This window comes from Parambassis ranga, chromosome 6 (assembly GCF_900634625.1).
Source record: "Parambassis ranga chromosome 6, fParRan2.1, whole genome shotgun sequence".
NCBI classification, from domain to species: domain Eukaryota; kingdom Metazoa; phylum Chordata; class Actinopteri; family Ambassidae; genus Parambassis; species Parambassis ranga.
In genome coordinates this window covers 15,803,057-15,817,623 of record NC_041027.1, presented here as the reverse complement: position 1 = coordinate 15,817,623, position 14,567 = coordinate 15,803,057, and the positions used below count along the sequence as shown (strand labels likewise).

Below are 14,567 nucleotides of genomic sequence, written 5' to 3'. Positions count from 1 at the left end.
GAGCCTCACTTTGAAATATCTGGTTCTCTGTTGGGTTCTCTGTTGGTTCTCTGGTGGCTCAGAAGACACAGTGACTGTGTGGTGGGAAAATCTTCATTTATTTGAGGTCATGTGACCGTTTTCTCGCACATGTTATAATGCATAAAAGATGATGATCATTTTTTGGTGATGCAAGTGCTTCACAGCAGTCGGCAGCAGTCACTGTGGCTCCATGTCCAGGTCTCTCAGAGCGCGCAGGTACTCGTTGTTTTCATCGCAGGCCAGAGCTTTCTTGTAACATTCAGCAGCTCTGCTTGTCGCCCTCAGCCTTGGCCACCAGAGCCTGCAGAGCATAAGCCTGGCCGTCCGTGTTCTTTTAGGGACGCCGCTCTGCGATCTTCTTCAGCATCTGCAGGAAAACAAACGAGGAACCTCTGAGAATGTATTTGTGCCAAAAAACAGCTGCACCTCCTACTGCTCCGGCTGCTCAGAGGCAGGGCGGCTCATGTTTCTCAGCCACAGCTGAAGCAGCTTATTTGGTTTTTTAAATGCAGAATGAGAAAGTCCACCTCAAAGGCCTGTCCGGGTCACCAGCATTACTCCCAGGAGAGTAGGCTGGTGCAGTTAAGCTCAGCACAGCTCCCACCGCCTCAAACCAGCATGCATCAGCCTAAGGGACTCCTCTCCCCCAGGTCGACTGTACAGGCCCTACACATGACTAAAGAGCTGAAAACACTTTCTACCCACACCTTAGAACACCTTATGCTGCTGAGACGTGTCCTGGAAATGATCACTGCAACAGGAGACCCTGCTGCCAGGATGCGTGTCTGGGTGAGCTTTAGAGCTGTTCATTTATTCTTTTCTATTGAAGCTCTATCAGGTTTTAGCTTATGTATTTGTTGTTCTCACACAGACTGAGAATGCACTTCTAAATTTCGTTGACAGCACTCTATCAGTGGATGGGTGGTGTTGAAGGTTTTGTAACATGATGCTCACTTTAATGCACTGACTCCACTCCCATGACTTTGAGTTGAACCGAAGAGCCTGAGGAGGAAACACATAGGTCAGAGCTACACATCAATCCTCCTGATCATGTCATGTCTGTGTTGGGGCTACACAGAGCTGAGGGGCCATTCAGACCGTGGGTCCCATGTCCCTCACGCTCTGTCCCAGCCCCTGACACCTACCTCGGTGTAGTATTTGATGGCATCAGCCTCATTTCCGGTGTGATAGTAATGAAAGTCTCCATAGCGCTGATAGAACAGTGTACAGATGTATTTTTCTGGCACTGGTAACATCTTTAAGCCACTCTGGAAAAGCTCCTCGGCCCTGACAGACAAAGAGGTGAATTCACACAGATGGAAGGAGTCACTGTGACTTCGTGGAGCCTGCTGTACCTGTTCAAATCCTTCTGCTCTCCATACAGAAGAGCCAGATCGGCCAGCGCAGCAACAAATGAAGGCCTTATCTTCACAGCCTCCTCCAGGTGCTGAATGCTGAGACGCCTCCAGTGCTCCACACCTTATGGAACACAGTGTAGTTTAGCTCTGTTGGCAGCATTTCACTTAGTGCCTTTAGACGTACTTGTGCTGTTGACTTTCTGTTCCTCGATCTTCTTTGTCTTGTAGCACTGAGCCAGCTGGTGATGGATGAAGGGTGACTGGCTGGTCCTCTCCAGTGCTTGCTTCAGCAGATCGATGGCCTCATCGATTTGTCCCTGGCTCACAAACATTTACATTCAGATAAGCCTTGGTTAGGTAAAACACTCACATGGACCCTGAGTTGGGGTTAGGGTTAGGTGCTAGGATGCGGTTGGAGCATGTGGTGCTTCCCAGCAGATGCGTCGCCTTATCAACCATTTTGTTTGTACAAGGGAGAAGCATCTGATCCAGCTCCCTCTGGACACTCCAAGCGTTTAAGAGTAACTTATTTCACTCACCTGCTTACGATAGTATTTGCCTATGTAACGAAGGACATGAGGGTGGTCAGGATTGACTCTCAGTGCTCTCTCCATCAGACCGCTAGCCTCTCCATGTTTCTTGTAGGGGATCAGATCCAGTGCCAGCAGGCACAGCAGAACACCATTGTCAGGGTCGAGCTCCAGGGCCCGGCGAAGTTGTTTGACTGCTGCTGACTCCTCAGATTGCTTAGAGAGTTCACAAGCCCTCTGCAAATACAACTTTGTGAGTTTTAAATTCTCTGTGGATCAGTGATGGATCCCTCACACCTGAAAACTGACCTCCTCTGTCCTTTGGAGGACCATTGCGTATCCTGTATTCCACTCGCTGTCATCATTCTGCAGCTGCAAGGCTTTCTGGAAACACTCGATGGCTTTGGGGTAGTAAGACCTGGAAAACATGAAGTAGGTCCAGGCTTTTTCTCCATACACCTCTGGGCGGAGAACTGCTGGATCGGTGGGGAAGTTTAACTGTTGAGAAAGAGGGAAGGGTGGATGAATGTGCAGTCCAGAATCCTAAGCAGTGTGGGTTTATTGATGTTCACACCAGTATGTCCTCCACTCTCTGGCAGTATTCTTCAGCCTCTGTGTAGTCTCCAGCATGAAATCTCAGCCAGGCCATGTCTCCATAAGTCACGATGAGCCGCCGCTCGGCCTCCTCACCATCACACTCCTTGGTCTTCTCCTCTGACTGCTTGAGGAGTGACAGCGCCTCCTCTGGTTGGCCCTGAAGATACCTGAGAACACTCGAATGTTTAAAGGTGTTTCACATTTGGAGGAACTTCGGACTTCTGCTGTCCCTTCAGTTAGAACAGCTGGAACTGGACTACAACGAGACCCTGCTGATCTCCCCACCCCCACCCCTGCAGTCCTGTCTCCACTGCAGCTTACTGTACCTGACATAGGCCAACAGACTAAATGAGCGAGCGACTGCATCACCCTGGAGCTCGATGTGCTCCTCCAGCCGAATGTTGATATCATCCAGGTCCATGTCCTCCACCCTCAGGTCCCAGGTGAAGCGGCTCTGCAGCTGCTGCAGTCTGAGGCGCAGATTGCTGATTCTGTCACTGACAAATAAAACAAACTCAGAGAGGATGCACCCAGACTGGGTTTTCTGAAAAGCCCAGTCTGGCCAGTTTATCAGGTCTGCAGTAAGTTTCACTTTAGGTTAATTACAAACTGGGCCGCCACCGTTTCAGTGTGACCGGCAACCGTTTGTTTAAATTTCATGCAGCAGGTCCCCTATTGATGGATGGGACTCGTTTCCTCGGTAACCCAAAACCATTTCCATTTTGTGCCAAACCGTGAATTTAATAAAACCCAGCAGGACGGTGTAAACTTTGTCTTCCCTGTCTGGAATGATCATATTCCTAAAACGTATTCTGAACGTGAGAACCTGAAGCACACTGACCTCATGATGTATCTGCTCTCTGTCGATCTGAGAGATGAAGATGAAGAGGGTCAGAGCTATGATGATGGAGTGATCCGTCTGCTGTCAGTTCAGAGACTGAGCAGGAAGGAGCGGAGCCTGGTCAACAGAAATGAAAGGCAAACCCACACCTGATGACGCCTTCACTGCCCGGTCCCGTCACAAGAAGGAGGGCTCTGTGTCACTGTCGAGTGGAACATCTCCAAACATCAACTCTTTGTGGACATATTAGGGCTTTTCTCTTTGTGATATTATTAGAACTTCTGTCGTCACCTCTCATGTTGATTAGTTTGATCAGTGAAGTGCTGCCTGTCTCTGAGAGACCACCAGAGGTCACTGTGGAGCTTAGTTCAAGACTCCTTCACTCCCTCAACAGAAATCTGAACACGTGACTTTGTTCAGTCCTTAACATGACTTGAGTTCATAAAACAATGAACAGACCTCTGTGTTCATCAACAGTCAATACTTTACCAAACTCAATGACAAAAACACCAGAAAGAGGTAATATAATCCTATTTGTTGTAGAAGCTCAGCACATGTCAGGGTCTGTGTGTATCGTTCTGTTTGATGTAAAACTTTAAATCATTCTGAATATGAAGCTGAAAGTTATGCTTCAGCTGCTCTGAACCTGCAGCACCTGTTCTGATCAGAACTGATCAATAGTACTGATCAGTACGTGTCACAGGAGCTCAGCTACAGAAACCACAGTATTGATCAGAACTGATCAGTACTGATCAGTACTATTGATCAGTTCTGATCAATACTGTGGTTTCTGTAGCTGAGCTCCTGTGACACGTGTCAAAGAGTAGAAGAACTCCGCAGCATGTTCCCTTCACTTGTTTCATTTCCTGTCCTCACACAGGAGGAAGTCCATGTATGGTAATGTGGGTCAGGCTGTGGGCGGGGCCTAGCTGTTATAAAGCCAGCACAGACTGCAGCGGGCTTTTAACACTGACTCCTGCACACAGCGCAGGTCTGATCTGATCCAGAATGCTGCTGCAGCCTGTGTGGATGTTCCTCCTCGCTCACACCTCACTCCTGCGCTCGCCATTTTTCCCCGTTGTCTTCTCGCTGTCTGTCTACCTGGCCTTCTGCCTGCCCTTCCTGCTGCTGGACATGCTGTCCTCCAGGTGGGCTCTGGTGCGCAGGTACAAGCTGCAGCCTCAGAGCTCTGTCAGCTGGGCCTCGGTGCAGAGCTGCCTGGCTCTGACACTCTACAACCACGTGGTCTTCATCTTCCCGCTGACTGTGCTGCACTGGTATCTGCGGCCGGTCAGCCTGCCTGAGGAGGCCCCGGCGCTGCCCCGCCTGCTGGCTCAGGTGCTGGTCTGCCTGCTGCTCTTCGACTTCCAGAGCTTTGTCTGGCACCTGCTGCACCACAGGGTGCCCTGGCTCTACCGCAACTTTCACAAGGTGCGTACCTGATGAGGATGATGGTGATGGTGATGATGGTGGTGATGATGATGAGGATGGTGGTGGTGGTGATGATGATGAGGATGATGATGGTGGTGGTGAGGATGATGGTGATGATGGTGGTGATGATGATGAGGATGGTGGTGGTGGTGATGATGATGAGGATGATGATGGTGGTGGTGATGATGGTGATGCTGTAGTCCTTCTCTGTGCTTACTGTTGTGTTCCTCCACCTGATGTTTCTTCTTTTCTCCCTGCAGGTGCACCACACATACAGCTCCACCTCTGTCCTCACAGCAGAGTACTCCGGAGCCTGGGAGACCCTCAGCTTGGGCCTCTTTGCCGCCGCCAACCCCCTGCTGCTGGGCTGCCACCCGCTCACAGAGCTGGCCTTCTTCCTGGTCAACATCTGGCTGTCGGTGGAGGACCACTGTGGCTACGACCTGCCCTGGGCCACACACCGCCTGGTGCCGCTGGGGCTGTATGGCGGCGCCCGTCACCACGACCTCCACCACCTCAAGTCCAAGTGCAACTACGCCCCCTATTTCACCCACTGGGACCGGCTGGCCGGGACGCTGCGCACAGAGGACTGAGCTTGTGGAGATGAAACATCTCTGTTTGATCAGGAACCGGTCCTCTGACGGTGTGTGGACATCAGGAGGTTCCTGCAGGACCAGGAGAACTCATCAAAGGCTGGACAGGTCCTTCACCGTCAGGAGGGAAGGTCCCTTACCTTATGGTGTCTTTTACATTAAAAGACTGAGGACAAAAGTACTACTATTAATTTAAATCTATTTATTTATTAAGCTGATTTTAACATAAGCTGCACTGAACACTTGATGATACAACTGTAGACCTGCTCTCATGGTTTTAAAGACGATCTTTAAAGAATCAGAAAAGGGTTCATATTGGACAAACCTGCTACATGTGGACCTCTGTGGTCATAGATATACTGATAAGGGTTATTAAATATTTTATTAAAATCTGAAGATGGGAGAAAGTGAGGAGAGAGGAAGTGACTGTGAGTCTGAGGAGGAGGAGGAGAGGTGTGATGAAGGAAGCTAATGTGAAGGAAAATTAAATATTTATTTCAAACAAACTGTTTTCCTGCTTCACTGAGAGAAATGTCCACTAAGAGAAGATGTGTGGCGCTGAACTGTCATTGATCTTTTATCAATAAGCTGATCAGAAAACACAGACCGCTGCTGTGGATGCTGGATCAGCTGGCTGTTGCTCCCCTGATGTGTCAGTATATATATATATATATATATATATATATATACTGCGGCACAGCTGAGGCACAGCTAGCTCCAGGCGGCTAATCAGCCGAACTCTCTGAAGTCATCACCAGTTTGATGCTAGCTGAGATATAACAGCGCTCTTATTTTCTATATGTATGTACCAGCTGACATGATCCAGACTCAGACGTATGTGTAAAGTGCAGCGGTGGCCGGTTTTAAGAAGCTACTGATGTTAGCTTGCTGCTGGTGTTTCTCGTGGATCAATCATTACTTGTGTGGAGGAGGTTTTACAGAGTCTTTATGACCTCACTGTAACCAGCCACTGTGATCGAAGCTCAGCCAAGGTGTGGCGGGAAACACACACATGATGACACACTGGGAGCATTTCCCACATTTTGTCATCATGTGTTTGTTTCCTGTCCAGACCCCCCCCCCCCCACACACACACACACACACACACACACAAACACACACACACACACAGACAGAACACACACACACACAACATGATGCAGCTGCACACAGTATGATGACTGTCAGTGACAGGTTAGATCTGCACAACGCAGCACTGGGAATTTAAAGTTTAACCATCACACACACACACACACACAGACACACACAGTCTGTCCAAAATGGTTTAAGCAAACCAATAATGACTGTGTAACAGCCAAACAGTGTGTGTGTGTGTCTGTGTGTGTGTCTGTGTGTGTCTGTGTGTGCATGAGCTCATCTGTTAGTGCACACTTGTTGTTTTGTTGTTGTTTCCTTGTTGAGATAAACCCTGCAGTAAAACAAGCCCACACAGAACACACACAGACACACACACACAGACACACACACACAGACACACACACACAGACACACACACACAGACACACACACACAGACACACACCGTTTTACCGTTTTATTTGATCTTTGTCGGTCGGAGCAGATTTTCTCCCTCAGCAGGAACCAGGATCCTCTTTTCTAAATATAATCCCAGCCGTTTGTTGTAATGTCAGAGAAGTTTCCACTGTCTGAGATTATTTTTGCTTCTGCTGATGATGATGAAGCCTGATTTTACCGCTGAGGCTCCACCAGCACAAAATCTGATCTGATGATGGATGTTTAACATTCTGCAGTGTTTAGGTGGAAATTCCTGCTGCTAATCTGATTCCATTCTCAGTTTGGAATCATTCAAGATTAACATCGTGAAAACTTTCCTTTTCCATCTGTGTGTGTGTGTGTCTGTGTGTGTCTGTGTGTGTGTCTGTGTGTGTGTTCTGTTACACTATGAGTCATCCTCTGGTATGAAGTCTTTTATTGCAGCCTGACACAGTGAGAGTTATGTTCTGTCAACAAGAGAAGGGGAATTTTTCTCCCACAATCCTTTGCTTCACACTGTTGACTCATTGATTAGTAAGATTCCACAGAACAAGGAACCCTAGGGAGCTCACAGGAGAGAAATCAGCAGCTCAGGAAGGAAGTGAGAGGAGGCCTGCTCTGTGATAAACAGGAAGCCGAGAGCACCGCCAAAATAAAATCGAAAGTCAGGACAAAAATGGTCGCAACAGACGTTTGTTTCTCCAACCAGTGAAAGTCAGGGCGTAGATTTGCTTTTTAATTTGGTGGGGACCCAGACCGAGATTCTGATGATGAACTCATTAGTGAACTTGACTTCCAGTGACTCACAGGTTTCTTTATAAAACAGCTCCTTATATAGACCTTCTTTATGGACGCCATCTCTTCCATAGGCACCATCTTGCACTCACCGCCTCGCATGTGTTGCAACCAACGTGGCCGCACGTGTGACATGAGGTCAAGGCACAGCCAATCACATGGTCACATGTGTTACAGCAGGACCAGAGCCATTGATATAACCCAATCAGAATTTGGGACAACAGTGGCGAAGTGGTATAGCAGGGTTGTCTAGTAACCGGAAGGTTGGTGGTTCGATCCCAACTCCTCCCTAGTCACTGTTGTGTGTTCTTGGGCAAGACACTTCACCCTAGCCTGTGGCGCGCCTTGCTAGTCATTGTATGATGCTGCTTGGCAGCAGCCGTAAAGAATTTCCCTCTGGGATTAATACAGTATCTAAAATAAAAAAAAAAAATAAAATAAAAAGAATCAGAATATGAAGGGCTTTGGGACAGGAGGACAAAAGAACGGAATTTAACCCTTCCTGCACCCAGTGAGAATCTGTGTTTTGGAGGGGATCAAATTATTGGTGGGGACAATTCAGTAATCGCTGGACATTGGTGGGGACACGTCCCCTCCGTCCATGCTAAAACTACGCCCTCGGTGAAAGTCATGTTAATTGAAGCACCTGCTTCAACAGATAACTCAGTGATGATGTAATACGAAGAATCACCACCTGGGGCTCCACCTCTCAGATGTCTGATGATGGCTGACGCTGTAGTTATCTTATCCTCTAAGTTATGACTTTAATCTGAGAGAATGCTTGATGTTTCTTTCTGACTTTATTTAACCCTTTCAGTGCTGGCTAGTGTCTGACGTCACATCAGACAAATGTCTGCGTGTGGCTGCGGCAGCTGAAGACAGCAGGCCTGTGTGGACAGATCTGACCTGAACAATGACACTGTGAGGACGCAGCTGCTTCACTTCCTGTTTCAGCTGAGGACTCACATGAACCCTTCTCCTCATCTCCTCATCTCAGTCAGTCTGAAAAGCTGTTTGATCTGTCAGATCACTGTGATCACACATGTGGAAAGTTTTGTCATGGAACTATTCAAAAATATAAAAACTCCTGACCTGAAGCAGAAAAATGAGTTCAACCGTGTCCTTTCACCTGCAGAGACCTGCCTCCACCGCACGGCTGGAGTCCATTCAGAGCTCTCTGTGACGTGTGCTGCATGTCAGGGCAGCTGCAGGAGGAGCATGTGTGCAATCGGAGCTGAGAGGAGGTTGTGTAACCGACTGCAGTCGAGTCACAACGGTGTGTGTGTGCACTCGCAGTGTAAATCATGCTGAAGGTATTTCTTCTGCAGGTCGTGACAGAGATGGAAGCTCCACCATCTTGGATCCACCAGGAGTCTGTGTGAGCCTGATGAAAGGAGACCGAAGGACCAAGGCCCTCTGGGAAATCCCCGCGGAAAGCCCACTGGTCACTCATCTGGCAGAATGTCTATCTCTGTGAGGACCCCTGGTCATGTTTTCATCCACAGGCCATCACTGTAAATGCAGTTAGCTTGTTAGCTTTCCACTGTGTGTGTGAGTGTGAGTGTGTGTGTTTGTTTGTTTGTGTGTGTGTGAGTGTGTGTGAGTGTGTGTGTGTGTGTGTGTGTTTGTTGTGTGTGTTTGTTTGTGTGAGTGTGTGTGTGTTTGTTTGTGTGAGTGTGTGTGTGTTTGTTTGTGTGAGTGTGTGTGTGTGTGTGTGTGTTTGTGTGTGTGTGTGTGTGTGTTGTGTGTGTGTGTGTGTGTGTGTGTGTGTGTGTGAGGGGGACGTGATGATGTAACATCCTGCTTCCTTCTGGACTGCAGGCTCATTTCTGGGAAACTCCGAAGCCAAAAGTCCAGTAGGATTTATGGTCAATCATGTGATCAAAGTTTTGGAGAACTGCATCTTTCAGACTGAAATAGAAGGAGGATGTGATGATGTAGTACGTCTGGGTTCACACTGGACAAGTGTTCCACCAGCATCAGACACAGTGAACAGTCATACCAACACCAGGCCCTGCAGAGATATTGTCACAGACAATGCAGGTCTACCCCACACCAGAGACACGGTCCAGGACCTGCTGAGGGACAGGACCGTGTACCTGTAGCAGGCTGCCCTGCTGTTCAGGAAAATGTTTCAGTGGTTGACGTTATTGTCACACATGTTTAAGATGATCCAATAATGTTACAAACGTTTCTGAATAATTGTTCTGAAAATCTTAAAGCTGTGTGATAACTGGAATATCCCGCGCTGTGCATTGCTCCTGAACACATCGAGCATTGTGTCTCTCTGGACTACGTGAGGGTTGTTGACATGGTTGAAACAAACCTAAACCCGCTGTAAGCTATGATGGAGCTGCTGGAGGCGATCTGAAGAGAGCATCAGAACGGCAGAGGCCGATGTAGGCAGGAGGTGCAGGAGGTGCAGGAGGTGCAGCACATCACCAGCTGCAGAGGCAGCATCCTCCCTCACAGCTGTGAAGTTCGGCTTGCAGGTGAACTGAACCACTTCTTGGCTCATCAGAAGCAGACACTTCCCATCCGCCCGCCCACAGCAGCCACCGCCTCATGGTGGAGGAGCTTGAGGTGAGGTGAGGTCCATACAGAGGACAGTGAACCCACAGATGGGTCCTGATGGAGTCAGCTGCTGAGCAGCTGGCTGAGGTCTTCACCAAGGCCTTCAACCAGTCAGCGGCTCACCTTCACTGCCTGAAGTCCTGAACCACTGCCCAGCTTGCCAAACCAGCCAGTAAAACCACAGTCATCATGAAGTGCAAATCCAGGAGGACTTGACCTGGACAGCAGACACCACAGCACTGGTTAAGAAGGCACAGCAGAGACTTCTGAGGGTCCTCAGGAACTCAGCATCATGCAGACTCTGCTCCATAGAAGGCATGACTGCACTCCAGAGGGCCCCCCACCTAGAAGGTCATCAGCTCAACAAAGCCCAGAGCATCCTGGGAGATCCACACCGCCCAGGACTCCATCTGTTTGAAATGCTGCCATCAGGCAGTTTTCACTCCAGAGGACGACGTCTGGTTCGATCAGTCTGCACCAGGTTCAGGTGTGTCCGTCATCAGTCATTTATTGACTTTCAACAGCTTCTATTGTGTTCTGTACTCTGGAAGAGCAGCAGCACCGCCTGCAGGTCACAGAGCAGAACTACAGCCTCTCTGTACTGACAGTGTCCATCCAGCAGGGGGCCACAGAGAGCTAACCCTCCCGTTGTACCACATTCTGCCTGATGATGTCGCTGTGGATTCTTCTGGAGAAAATGTGTTCAAGAAACGTTTATTCAGCCTAACAGCTGTTCCGAGCTTTTAATTTAAAGAGCCTGTCAGAACACACACACACACACACACACACACACACACACACACACACACACACACACACACACCCCGGGCCTGGACTTTGACCGAAAATGGGAAAACAGCTGGAGTCCTTACAGGGACTTAAAGTGCTTCTGATTGGCCGTCTAACATCAACACAACCAGCTCAGGAATGTGTGTGTGTGTGTGTGACTGGAGGTGGAGCAGGTGGAGTCCTCTGATGCTGAAAGGGTGAAACGGGAAAAACCACATTTGTTTCTGCTGCAGATTTAATTCACAATAAAACATAAGACATACTATGTCACAGAAACTAAGTGAAGCAGACTTTGTAGCTCCTTTGTGTTACTTTGTGTGTCTTGTAGTGTCTCTTTCTGGCTGTTGTGTAACGCTGGTTGTTTCGGGTTGTGTGTCTTGTTGTGTCTCTGGTTGTTCTGTTGTGTAACGCTGGTTATTTCGGGTTGTGTGTCTTGTTGTGTCTCTTTCTGGCTGTTGTGTAACGCTGGTTGTTTCAGGTTGTGTGTCTTGTTGTGTCTCTGGTTGTTCTGATGTGTAACGCTTTTTTTTTTCGGGTTGTGTGTTGTGTCTCTGGTTGTTCTGTTGTGTAACGCTGGTTGTTTCAGGTTGTGTGTCTTGTTGTGTCTCTGGTTGTTCTGTTGTGTAACGCTGGTTGTTTCGGGTTGTGTGTTGTGTCTCTGGTTGTTCTGTTGTGTAACGCTGGTTGTTTCAGGTTGTGTGTCTTGTTGTGTCTCTGGTTGTTCTGTTGTGTAACGCTGGTTGTTTCGGGTTGTGTGTTGTGTCTCTGGTTGTTCTGTTGTGTAACACTGGTTGTTTCGGGTTGTGTGTTGTGTCTCTGGTTGTTCTGTTGTGTAACACTGGTTGTTTCGGGTTGTGTGTTGTGTCTCTGGTTGTTCTGTTGTGTAACGCTGGTTGTTTCAGGTTGTGTGTCTTGTGTCTCTGGTTGTTCTGTTGTGTAACGCTGGTTGTTTCAGGTTGTGTGTCTTGTTGTGTCTCTGGTTGTTCTGTTGTGTAACGCTGGTTGTTTCGGGTTGTGTGTTGTGTCTCTGGTTGTTTCGGGTTGTGTGTTGTGTCTCTGGTTCTGTTGTGTAACGCTGGTTGTTTCAGGTTGTGTGTCTTGTTGTGTCTCTGGTTGTTCTGTTGTGTAACGCTGGTTGTTTCAGGTTGTGTGTTGTGTCTCTGGTTGTTCTGTTGTGTAACGCTGGTTGTTTCAGGTTGTGTGTTGTGTCTGGTTGTTCTGTTGTGTAACGCTGGTTGTTTCAGGTTGTGTGTTGTGTCTCTGGTTGTTCTGTTGTGTAACGCTGGTTGTTTCGGGTTGTGTGTTGTGTCTCTGGTTGTTGTGTTGTGTCTCTGGTTGTTTCGGGTTGTGTCTCTGGTTGTTCTGTTGTGTAACGCTGGTTGTTTCGGGTTGTGTCTCTGGTTGTTCTGTTGTGTAACGCTGGTTGTTTCAGGTTGTGTGTTGTGTCTGTGGTTGTTCTGTTGTGTCTCTGGTTGTGTTGTTATTTGCTGCGTTGTGAGCACAGATGCGGTGCAGTCTGTCCTGTTGTGGTATGAAGGTATGAGGCTGAGCGCCGTGCAGCTAAAGAAGGACATACTGACACAGTGCCCCAGCCGGCGGCCGAGCAGGCCCCGCCCCCGGCCCCGCCCCCGGCCCCTCTCCTCACATGTAGGAGGAGCAGATGCTGAGGCTCCTTATTTACTGAGCAGCTTCCTTATTTGGACCTGGAGATGCAGACAGATCTCCTCGCTGTCTGTTGTTTTATGTTTGAGCTCTCGCTCTGTTTTTCTGTCTCGTCTCGACGGTGGTTTTATTTTCCAGAGCAGTAGTGCGAGGGGCGGAGCCTCTGCCACAGGAAGTGCTGTCGGTTGTAGTAAAGCCTCCTTTTAAGGAGATGCTGCCTGTTGATGCTGGAACATGATGAAGAGCCCCTCCATCCTTCTGCATACTACAATACCCATGAGCCTCAGCAGCCCCAGCTGCACAGACCGTGGCTTTGATTTGACCCTGATGGAACATGGGCTGGAGCTGGATTTCACAATAAAAGCTTCTGTTTTTGATCATCCAGGATTCCTGAACAGTGTCAGACTGCTCACACCGAACTCTGCATCACGTGCTCAGACACCGGTTCTGGTCCTGCCTGACATCCTCCATACGGAGACAAACATTTAAGTCAAAACATTCTTCTTCAGGTTCAGGACTCCTCCCTCCTCCTCCTCCTCCTCCTCCCCCTCCCCCTCCTCCTCCCCCTCCTCCTCCTCCTCCTCCTCCTCCTCCTCCCCCTGGTGTCTGCCTGTGTCTTTTTAAGGAGATGGACTGCTGTCTCCCCCTCAGATCTGACACAGGCTAACCGGACATTGTGAACCCATGGTTCTGTTCAGGTCACCCCCTGACCTGTCAAACTAAGTCCTGTCATTCACACGGTCTGTGAGTCTGTCCTGGTCTCAGATATAGATTGAGACACTTTATTGATCCCACAGGGGGAAACAGGAGGTCCAGTCTGTGTGTGTTTGTCTGTGAGGACCGGAGGACAGTCAGGGTCTGGTCCTCGTTGTGGGACAGACCTTCAGGTGAGCTTCAGTATCTGAGTGATGCTCACACAGGAACATAAACATGTGTGTGTGTCATGGGACTGTAGTATCCGGCATGTAAACTGATGATGTCATCAGTGTGTGTAAATGGACACGTTTTACAGCCATATGAGGAGGTGGGGGGGGGGGGGGCAGGACAGAGAGGATGAAGGAGAGAGAGAGAGGAGAAGAAGAAGAGGGAGACAGGACAGAGAGGATGAAGGAGAGAGAGAGAGGAGAAGAGGGAGACAGGACAGAGAGGATGAAGGAGAGAGAGAGGATGAAGGAGAGAGAGAGAAGAGGGAGACAGAACAGAGAGGATGAAGGAGAGAGAGAGAGGAGAAGAGGGAGACAGGACAGAGAGGATGAAGGAGAGAGAGACAGGAGAAGAGGGAGACAGGACAGAGAGGATGAAGGAGAGAGAGGAGAAGAAGAGGGAGACAGGACAGAGAGGATGAAGGAGAGAGAGAGAGGAGAAGAGGGAGACAGGACAGAGAGGATGAAGGAGAGAGAGCAGGAGAAGAGGGAGACAGGACAGAGAGGATGAAGGAGAGAGAGACAGGAGAAGAGGGAGACAGGACAGAGAGGATGAAGGAGAGAGAGGAGAAGAAGAGGGAGACAGGACAGAGAGGATGAAGGAGAGAGAGAGAAGAAGAGGGAGACAGGACAGAGAGGATGAAGGAGAGAGAGAGAGAGAGAAGAAGAAGAGGGAGACAGGACAGAGAGGATGAAGGAGAGAGAGAGAGGAGAAGAAGAGGGAGACAGGACAGAGAGGATGAAGGAGAGAGAGGAGAAGAAGAGGGAGACAGGACAGAGAGGATGAAGGAGAGAGAGAGAGAGAGGAGAAGAAGAGGGAGACAGGACAGAGAGGATGAAGGAGAGAGAGAGAGGAGAAGAAGAAGAGGGAGACAGGACAGAGAGGATGAAGGAGAGAGAGAGAAGAAGAGGGAGACAGGACAGACACACACACAGTGT

The 14,567-nt window shown here is 49.0% G+C and overlaps 2 protein-coding genes and 1 long non-coding RNA gene across 3 annotated transcripts; 2 read left to right on the top strand and 1 right to left on the bottom strand.

Moving 5' to 3' along the window:
* Positions 1-89: 89 nt before the first annotated feature.
* LOC114437133 (interferon-induced protein with tetratricopeptide repeats 1-like) lies at positions 90-4,040 on the bottom strand. The gene is made up of 10 exons (XM_028407584.1): positions 3,348-4,040; positions 2,833-3,003; positions 2,484-2,673; positions 2,219-2,407; positions 1,919-2,146; positions 1,564-1,696; positions 1,377-1,500; positions 1,167-1,308; positions 976-1,023; positions 90-388 (listed from the first exon to the last, which is right to left on the bottom strand). The coding sequence occupies exons 1-10, from the start codon at positions 3,350-3,352 to the stop codon at positions 356-358; spliced, it is 1,263 nt and encodes a 420-aa protein (XP_028263385.1). The 5' UTR covers positions 3,353-4,040; the 3' UTR covers positions 90-355.
* Positions 4,041-4,304: 264 nt separating this feature from the next.
* Positions 4,305-5,552, top strand: ch25h (cholesterol 25-hydroxylase). Its single transcript, XM_028407588.1, has 2 exons — positions 4,305-4,778; positions 5,039-5,552. Exons 1-2 carry the CDS (start codon positions 4,356-4,358, stop codon positions 5,369-5,371), a joined length of 756 nt encoding a protein of 251 aa, XP_028263389.1. The 5' UTR covers positions 4,305-4,355; the 3' UTR covers positions 5,372-5,552.
* A 3,364-nt stretch (positions 5,553-8,916) lies between these two features.
* Positions 8,917-11,323, top strand: LOC114437136 (uncharacterized). Its single transcript, XR_003670889.1, has 2 exons — positions 8,917-9,153; positions 9,502-11,323. It is a non-coding gene; the product is annotated as an uncharacterized LOC114437136 (long non-coding RNA).
* Positions 11,324-14,567: the final 3,244 nt, after the last annotated feature.

What these genes read in the sequence shown, in the direction of transcription:
- ch25h (XM_028407588.1), top strand. Translation starts at nt 4,356, where the DNA reads ATGCTGCTGCAGCCTGTGTGGATGTTCCTCCTCGCTCACACCTCACTC. An exon ending in TCTACCGCAACTTTCACAAG is followed by an intron (nt 4,779 to 5,038) that starts GTGCGTACCTGA and finishes TTCTCCCTGCAG; the next exon opens with GTGCACCACACATACAGCTC.
- LOC114437133 (XM_028407584.1), bottom strand. An exon ending in CCATCAAATACTACACCGAG is followed by an intron (nt 1,024 to 1,166) that starts GTAGGTGTCAGG and finishes TTTCCTCCTCAG; the next exon opens with GCTCTTCGGTTCAACTCAAA. An exon ending in AGTGGAGTCAGTGCATTAAA is followed by an intron (nt 389 to 975) that starts GTGAGCATCATG and finishes GTTTTCCTGCAG; the next exon opens with ATGCTGAAGAAGATCGCAGA.